Raw genomic sequence first — 8,272 nt, 5'->3', positions numbered from 1 at the left:
GTATCGTGTTTTTTAGGACACTGGAGAGCCGCCCCGCAGGACCCGGGGGTAAGCGCGGCCAGTCCTCCATGGCCGTCTTCGGAATCCGGCTTCATCTGAGTCTATGGCAGATTTCTCCAGCATCCCTAGGTACAACCCATTAGGAAGACGTTGCAGAAGCAGCCCGTCTCCAGATGTCGCACAGGAACTGGAGCACATGGCCAACACTTCTCTGCCTAGGAACTCTCACAGGTTCCTCATCTTGGGACTCGACACCCCCCCTGCAGAGGCAACCCCCACTCCACTCCCACAACTGGGGGTGCCAAGATGGAGCATCCCACACGGCAGTAAGCAAGGGAAGGGGGTGACTTCCAGAGGGCTCACTGTGTTGCATTAACAACGGAGTCCTTCATGCATGAAGTTTTATCTGACATTGGCAGCTACGTATACACGTGGGCTTGCGTGTGTGCAGGGGGATTTTAAGAGCACCCCATCGCCAGCTACCAGGACACCCCCAGCCATTTCTCTCTGGAGCTGTTGACATTATTGCTCCAGGCAGGCTGCTGCACCGTCGGCAGCAGTGATGACAGACAGTTATGCAACTGGGGAGGGTGTTCCTCATGCAGAGCTGGAGCCATAAAGGATACTGCACCAGCTGCCCTACTGCCTGCCAGACCACTGTCAAGGCACAGGAGCCCTGCTAGAGTTACAGGCTGGCAATCCCACATGACTTTGCTTGTCGGGGCTACTCCATCCTGGACGGTGTGCAAGGAGGACAGCGATGGCCTTGCCCCATCTGCCGTCTCTTTGTTGCGAGGGAGTGGGAGAAAGGTATCCCTTCCCTCACCCCACCCCACCAATGTGATCTGGCCTCATGGGGGACTCAGGTGGGGGCAGGCAGCTTGTGGGGCACTCTCTTTCTTTGCTCCCCCAGGTTCCCTGCCTGGACCCAGAGTACACAGGTGGGGCTGAGGGGCTGGTGCCAGCATGTGTGAGGGGGCCAGGTGGCAGGGCGCAGGGGGACAGGGCAACGAGCCCTGCTTGGAGGCTCCTTGGCCTCTGGATGAGCACTGGAGCGCTGCCCTTGGCTGACGCGCTCCAAGGCCGCCCTGGACCCTTGCAAGGCAGGAATGGCGGGCAGGGCATCCGGCCTGACGCAGGGACTGGGGGGGCAGGCAGCTGGGGGGCGCGCTCGCTCTGCTCCCCCAGGTTCCCTGCCTGGGCCCAGGGTGCGCAGCGGGGGCTGATGGCAGGGTGTGTGAGGCGGCCAGGTGGGGGCGCAGGGGGACGGGGCAGCGAGTCCTGCTTGGAGGCTCCTTGGCGAGGCCGCCTCTCAGCCAGAAGAGCTGGGGTGGAGGAAGCTGCCTCACACGGAGCCAGACCCGCCTCCGTCCATCTAGCCCAGCATTCTCAACGCCCACCGGCAGCAACGGCTCTCCAGGGATCCAGCCAGGTGAGAGTCTCCCCTAGCCCTCCCTGGAGATGCTGCCGGGCATCGAGCCTGGGACCTTCCGTGCGCAAAGCAGGGGCATGCCACCGCGATACGGCCCCTGGGCGGCGGGGGGGAGGGTTAGTTACAGGGGCGGGGGGCTGCGGGCCAAAAGCTGCCTTGAGTGCTGCTTTCGGTAGGAAGGCAGGGTTAAATCAAATCAAAGGGGCCTTGGACCTCGCAGGAGCCAGGTGGTCAGTCCAGGAAGCGCTCCTCCTGACTGGCTCAGCTGTGGCTGCATTGGGGGGCTCCCCCCAGCCGGGGAGGGGGGCGATACCTGGCTGCTCAGACCTGGGGCCTCCTGCATGTGAAATGAAGCCGCCCCACCCGGCGGGGGCTCCTCCTGCAGCCCCCGGGACCCTGGCTGGGGAGGCCAATGCCCGGGTGCTCTGCGGCCACGTGGTTAGGGAGCTGTTCTGTGGGGTTTGCCCACGGGGTCGGGTCCAGGGGGCTCCCTCTCTTTTGCGCCAGGCAGAGGCTCTCCCATGGCCAAGGGTGACGGGGGGAGATACTGGCCCTGGCGGGGCTCGAGCGCCCATCTCCTGCTTCCCCTTCCGCTGGCCCTTGCCAGTGAGCTGCCGGAGACGGCGGTGACAGCAGCTCTCCATGGTGGCTGCGGCCGCCTTCTTGCCTGTCCCGGCCCCTCCGTTGGGCTGCCGCCTGGCAAAAGGCCCCGGGAGCCCTTGGGACGGGGTGACCTGGGGGGCAGCCGGCGCCCCGCCCCGCCGCGAGGCTTCCCGGCAGCCCCCGGGGCGCCCGCGCCTCCCGCCCTCGTCTTCGCGGCGCCGCGGCTCTCGCCCAGGCCCGGCGCGGCCGCGTGCTCGAGGCCCGGGCTGCAGCCGCCGCCCTTGAGCCTCCCGCCGGGTCCGACGAGCAGCGCAGCCGCACCTGCGGCCCGCTGCTGCGCCCGCCCGTCAGGCTGCGGGCCCAGGCCTCGCGGGGCGGCGCGGCGCGGGGCGGCGCGGCGCGCGGACTGCAGCCCCCGGAGTGCGCCGCCGACCAGGCCGCCGCCCGCTCTTCCGGGGCAGCCCCGCGGAGAGCGCCGCGGCGCCGCCCTCGCCCTCGCCCTCCGGCAGGCAGCAGAGGGGCGGGCGCAACACGCTCCCGGCTGCGGGAGCCGGAAGTGACGCCAGAGCCGCATCGCGGAGACCAGTCCGGGCGGGGGCGGACTACAGCTCCCACAGCGCCTCGCGGCCGGAAGGGCGCGCGGGCCGAGGGGCAGGATGGAGGAAGCGGCGGCGGGCAGCTGACGTGAGTCGCCGCTGACCCCCCGGGCGCGGGCGCTGTCGGGGCGCCCGGCCCCTCCGCCCCCCTGCCGGCGGGGCGGGGCGGGGCGGGGCGGGGCGGGGCGGGCGGAGGGCCTCCGGCGCCGGCAGCCCCGCCCAGGCCGACGCCCACGCGGGCGCTCTGTACGCGCGCCGGAGCTGCCCAGCGCGCGGGTAGCCGGGCGGGGCGCGTGCTCCGCCAGCGGGAGCGGCTCGGGCGGCCCGGGGCCGGCGGGGCCCTGAGGCGGGCGCGCGGGCGGGCGGCCCTGCCAGTGCGGCGGCCGGAGGGCGCGGCGAGGGCCGCGGCAGAGCCCGAAGGCGCGCGAAGGCCGTCTCGCGCAGCGCCCCTCCTTCCCCGGCGGGAGCGGGGCGCTCGGGGATGCTTCGCCGGTGCCGGCCCCGGGCGAGATCGGCCGGTGCGGCCGCGAGCGGCGGGCGTAGAAGGGACGGGCTCGCCAGGAGCAGCGCTTGCGAGGGGCCTCGGGCTCCATGGCGGCCGCTGCCGGCCTCGGCCAACATCGGAACGCGGCCTCCCTTTCCAGGAGCAGGCCACCTGTGCCCCAGAACAGCACGCCTTCGGGGCCTTCGCAACGCTGCGTTGGAGCCGTGGAGCAGGCTGAGGCCTGCTGCCTTCTCTGGCTCCGCCGTGGTCAGGTCTCACCGCCCCTTTCTCTCTCCTCCCTGCCAGGCTGGTGACGGCTGCCCATCAGCCATGGCCCTGATCGAGGGTGTAGGGGACGAAGTGACCATCCTCTTCGGGGCCCTGCTGGCACTTCTGGTGTTGGTTCTTGCCTGGTTCTCGACACGCACTGTGGAGCGGGGGGGCCCACTCTTTGCTGCTTCTCCCCCTCTGGCCACGGGCCAACTGCGGGAAGAGGGTCCACGGGAGGACTGGCCGAGTGTGCCGGTCTCTGGAGTGCGGCAGGTCAAGGAAGAGGGGGAGTCTTCCTCGGAGGCCATCCCTGACGGGCCTGGCAGCGTGTCTGGGAACCTGCTACAACACAGGACAATTCCCAGCTCCCCACAGCCCCCCTTGCTGCCCCCGGCAGGCCCAAGTGCCGGATCCCCTCCAGTGGACAATGCCATTGTCTTGCGGCTGAAGTTCTTGAACGACACGGAGCGCCTGGCCCGGGTCCAGCCCGAGGACACGGTTGGCACCTTGAAGAGGTGAGGACATCACAACCTTTCTGAGGTTGGGAAGGGAATGTCACCGCAGCACTGATAGCTTCCTGTCCCAAGATGGGCAGCTACTGGGTCGCCTTGCCTACAGGGCCTACAGTGCGCTTAGAAAGGGAGGATGCGGCCCCATTCTCCATTAACTGGACTTAGCCAACATCCTCACACTGCAAGTTGTTGCAGGTTTAATCCCCTCGCCTGTATTTCTTTTTAAGACTTGCATTCCATTCTCCAGTTGCATTGTTAGGGGGGCTGAATTGCCACTCTGCAGTGGCACTGAGTTCCACAGCCCAATCTTGCGCTCAAGTGCATGACTTGGGTCCCGCTGAACCAGATTCTCCATCTCTCTTCCTCCCTAGGCCAGGCTGGCAGTTCAGAGGACCCCTCATGGGGTCAACTGTTTGTAGATGCTTCCTGGTTCCTGTGGCAGCAGCTGTTCTGGGTCCCCACCCGCCCAGCCCTGGGAAAGATCCCAGTCACTTGAACTCATGGGATTCGCCTCCCAACCTTGTGAAGAGCTGGGCATCTCAAAGTTTGGGGCTGGCCTCTATATGCTGAGGTTGCCACAAAGGAATCCACCATCATAATGTGCCACGTGGCTGCAGGCAAATACTATAAATCTGGCCCCCGAAGCACTTTGCCAGTCATGGGCTGGGTGGAGAGTCTGCAGCCTTTATGTAGGCACCCCTCGTCCTTCCCCCGGAACTCCCCCAGCAAGGGGGGGGGGCAGCGTGTCAGCCAAGCTGAGGGCCTGTGAGAGTATCAGCCACCAAACATGCCCCTGCTGTCCCTTGGCAAGCACCCTGCCTGGTATTCAGAATTCCTGGCTGGCAAGTGAGCCTGCCCATGCTGCTGAGCCCTGAGGATAGCTGCTTGCCCTGAGTTGCTGCTCTGGGGATGGATTAAGCCCATCATGTGAAAGGGCGGAGGGGCTAGGAAAGGAGGAGGGAGCAAGGGGCAGCGGAAGGGCTGAGGGAGGGGGCAGTGGAAGGGCTGAGGGAGGGGGCTGCGGAGGATCCGGAAGAGGGAGCAGAAAGGCACGGCCAGCTGGGATCCAGGCTCACCCACCCTCTCGGCTGCAGCCCCTGCTTTGATCCTTGGGTAGGTTGCTTGATTTGCTGGCTGATCTCCTTTGAGCTTGGGAGAGACCTGAGGCCATGGTGCCATTTTCTCCTGAGCCTTCCTGCCCCCTTGTGGACGTCTTTTGCCTTTTTGAAACGTGGCAGTTGAAGACCATCAGGGGAGCCCCGAGGCTGAGCAGGCCGCAGGCCCCTCCAGTCCAGCATCCTGTTCCCATGGTGGCCAGCCGGGGGAAGCCCACAGGTGGGGCATGATAGCAGCAGCAGCCTCCCACTCACGCTCCCCAGCAGCCAGGGTGCAGAGGCCAATGCTGGAGGTAATATGCAGCCATCATGACTTGTAGCCACTGAAAGCCGCATCTTCCATGGCTTTGCCTGATCGCCCTTTAAAGCCACCCAAGTTGGTAGCCATCACTCCATCTCGTGGTGGCAAATTACATAAGTTGTGTGCTGGATAAGGATGTCTGTCATTTGTCCTGAATCTCCCACCATTCGGCCTTTTTGGATGACCCCGTTAGGCTCCAGTATTATGTGAGAGGGAAAAGTTCTTCCACAGCATGTGCAGCTTTTTCTGCAGAAGCTCCTACTGTAGCAGGAGACCTTGTCTCTGAGGTGCCTGTTCTTTTCTCTGTGGTGTCTCCTGGGAGCAATTACTCCATTTATATCCCACCTTTTTTCCTCTTGCAAGGAGCCCAAGGTGGCTTGCTTGGTCCTCCTCTCCATTTTATCCTCACAACAACCCTGTGAAGTAGGTTAGGCTAAGAGTCGGTGACTGGCCCAGAGTCGCCCAGTGAGCTTCATGGCTGGGTGGGGACCAGAACCCACGTCTCCCCAGCCCCCGTCTGACCACTCCACTGACTACACCGCACTGGCAAAAATATGCCATGAGGGGCTCCATCCTGCTAGAGTGGCACACTCAGACTCAAGAAGCCAGTGCTGAATGCCCCTCCCACCACCAATGTGTGTTGGGGGGTTGCAGCGGGGGCGGCTGATCAGTCTGTTCACCCTGCTGGAGAAAGTGCCTTACTTAGCTGTTGGGAAAAGTCTCCCCTCAGTTTGTCTGATTTAGTGGGTCTCAAAGTCAGCAGGGAGAGGTTGAGGTATCCTAGCCCCTGCAAGGACTGACCAGAACCAGCCCTGTCATGCGGCACCAGGGTGAAGCCACCTGCTTCAGGCAGGTCCCTGTTCCCGGGCGGGGGGGGAGGGGGGGAGAGAGGCAGGCGTTGGTGCCTGGACGGTGCAGGGCGGGCTGGTGAGACACGTGGGCTGTACTTCAAGCGGCAGGCCATCTCGGGCTGGCGTGGGATTGATGTCATGCTGTTGCCTTCCTCCCTCCCCGTGCCCAGGGCTCACTTTCCAGGCCAGGAGCAGCTGGTGCGCCTCATCTACCAGGGACAGCTGCTTCGGGACGATTCGCAGACGCTGGCTGCCCTGCACCTCACCCACAACAGCGTGGTGCACTGCCACATCTCCCAGCACAGGCTGCCTCCGGCGCCTGCCGGTGCGCACGGCAACGCTGCCAGCGCAGGCGCGGCGCACGCAGCCCTCAACGTGGGCAGCCTGATGGTGCCGCTCTTCGTGCTGATGCTGGGCGCGCTCTGGTACTTCCAGCTGCAGTACCGCCACGTCTTCACCACCACGGCCACCACCGGCCTGGCAGGCCTCACCCTTGTCTTCAGCTTCGTGGCCTTTGCTGTGTACCGCAGGTAGCGCCTGCCTGTGTCGCTGGGCCAACAGTTGCCCTGGGCTGCCGCAGTGGGCCAGCACCCCCCCGGCCCAGAATTTGTGCTGGCCTGCAAGGGAAGAGCGGCCCCTGCCTTTGCTGGGGGTGGGGCCAGAAGCCGCCCTGCAGCGGCCCGCTGACACCATCCAGCGCCGGAGGCTCGGGCTGCTGCTCTGACTGCCGCCTCCAGCTCCCAGAGGCCTACTGCTTGTCTCGGGGCTGCTCTTCACGCCTCCTCCGAGGGCCAGCTCCTGCCTGCAGCACCTGGTCCGGCGTCCTGATGCCTGTGTGGGTGCGGTCTGCTTGCACGTGCCTCACAGAGGACCCCTCTGCCAATGGCGTGGAGGTGGCGGGGCACAGCTTCCCCTCACCAGAGTGAGGTCTAATGGTGTCTGGGCTGCCGGGCATGGCTGAGCATGGGTCCCTCCAGCTGGGGTTGGGGGTATGGCTCCTGTGCCTGACATGCTTAATTTGAAATTAAAACTGTGACGGACATAAAGTGGTCTCTGTGGTGTGTGGCAGGGAGGGAGGGATGCTCTGTGAGGGGGAGCCAGAGGGGAGGGCTTGCAATATGTGTGAGAATTAGAAGAGGAGAGGAGAGGAGAGTTGAGGCTTGATCCAGAAAGCCTGCGAGACAACATGGAGTCCATTGTTGGCTTAGCTTGGGTGTCCCAGGTTCAGGGCCAGTAAAGCTCTCTGTTCAAGTCTCTCTGGCTGTGGGGCTGTGATAGTCGCTTTCCAAGCCAGATTGGTTTTGTGAAGGGCTCTGCGAACTCCCAGAGGTGTGTGGGGGGAGGGGGCATCATAGATCAAGAGCAACCATCGCTCAGTCGCTCCATGTTCCAAACGTGGAAACTCCACATTCCGAGGCAGCGTGCCTGTGGACAGTTGCCGGGGTGGCAAGGAATGAGGAAGGCTGCTAGATCAGAGAGATGCTGACTCTGCCCTGGCAGGCACGCTGCCTCCTCCTCTGACATTCTCCCGTGTGGCCGCAGCTTCCAATGTGGGCCTCTGGGAAGCCCAGGAGCAGGGCCTGGGCAGCAGCCAGCCTCTGTCACATGTGCCCAGTGCCATGGAAGAGGAGAATCCATCCTTTGTCAAGGCTGTTATGGATCTGGGAGCAGGGGTGACTTTCCCTAGCAGTGGACACCACCCCACAGAAGAATTACTGATACAGAGCCACCAGTTGGGGTGAACCTCCTGACACGCCGAGTCTTCAGGCCCTTGGGAGGTTCTGATCCCTACTGCCGAGGGCTCCGCCCTTCAGCCCAGCTCTAAGGGAAAGAATGAAAAGAAAGGTGCGTTAGATTTTCTTGCCCAAATACCAGAAACGCATAAATAAAAGACTTGCAAAGCTGCTGTTCGTCTTCTCAGGGTTTTTGCAACTGTGCCATCGGTCACACGGGGAAGGGATTTTACTGAGAATTTTCCCCAAATTTTTTTTTTAAAAATTTGGAATGGGGAGCAAAGAATAAGGGAAGGTGACCACACCCACAGAGAGAATTCCAAATAAAATCAAGAAAGTCAATTTAACTTAGCTAGTTATGAATAATAGAATAGT

General features: G+C 63.5%; 1 protein-coding gene across 2 annotated transcripts; it reads left to right on the top strand.

Annotated features, from left to right (window-relative positions):
* The first annotated feature begins 2,674 nt into the window (after positions 1–2,674).
* On the top strand, positions 2,675–8,070 carry TMUB1 (transmembrane and ubiquitin like domain containing 1). Of its 2 annotated transcripts, XM_084859716.1 has the most exons (3): positions 2,675–2,719; positions 3,422–3,900; positions 6,335–8,070. In XM_084859716.1, exons 2-3 carry the CDS (start codon positions 3,446–3,448, stop codon positions 6,696–6,698), a joined length of 819 nt encoding a protein of 272 aa, XP_084715842.1. In that variant the 5' UTR covers positions 2,675–2,719; positions 3,422–3,445; the 3' UTR covers positions 6,699–8,070. The 2 variants fall into 2 exon arrangements, with proteins under 2 accessions (XP_084715842.1, XP_084715843.1); XM_084859717.1 differs by lacking the exon at positions 2,675–2,719 and having other exon boundaries at positions 2,918–3,900.
* The last annotated feature ends 202 nt before the right edge of the window (positions 8,071–8,272 follow it).

The sequence above is a fragment of the Heloderma suspectum genome, chromosome 5, assembly GCF_057233095.1.
Source record: "Heloderma suspectum isolate Gila_16-S chromosome 5, 16-S_ref, whole genome shotgun sequence".
Lineage (NCBI taxonomy): Eukaryota > Metazoa > Chordata > Lepidosauria > Squamata > Helodermatidae > Heloderma > Heloderma suspectum.
Note: the sequence above shows the minus strand (reverse complement) of the source record. Positions and strands in the feature narration are given on the sequence as shown.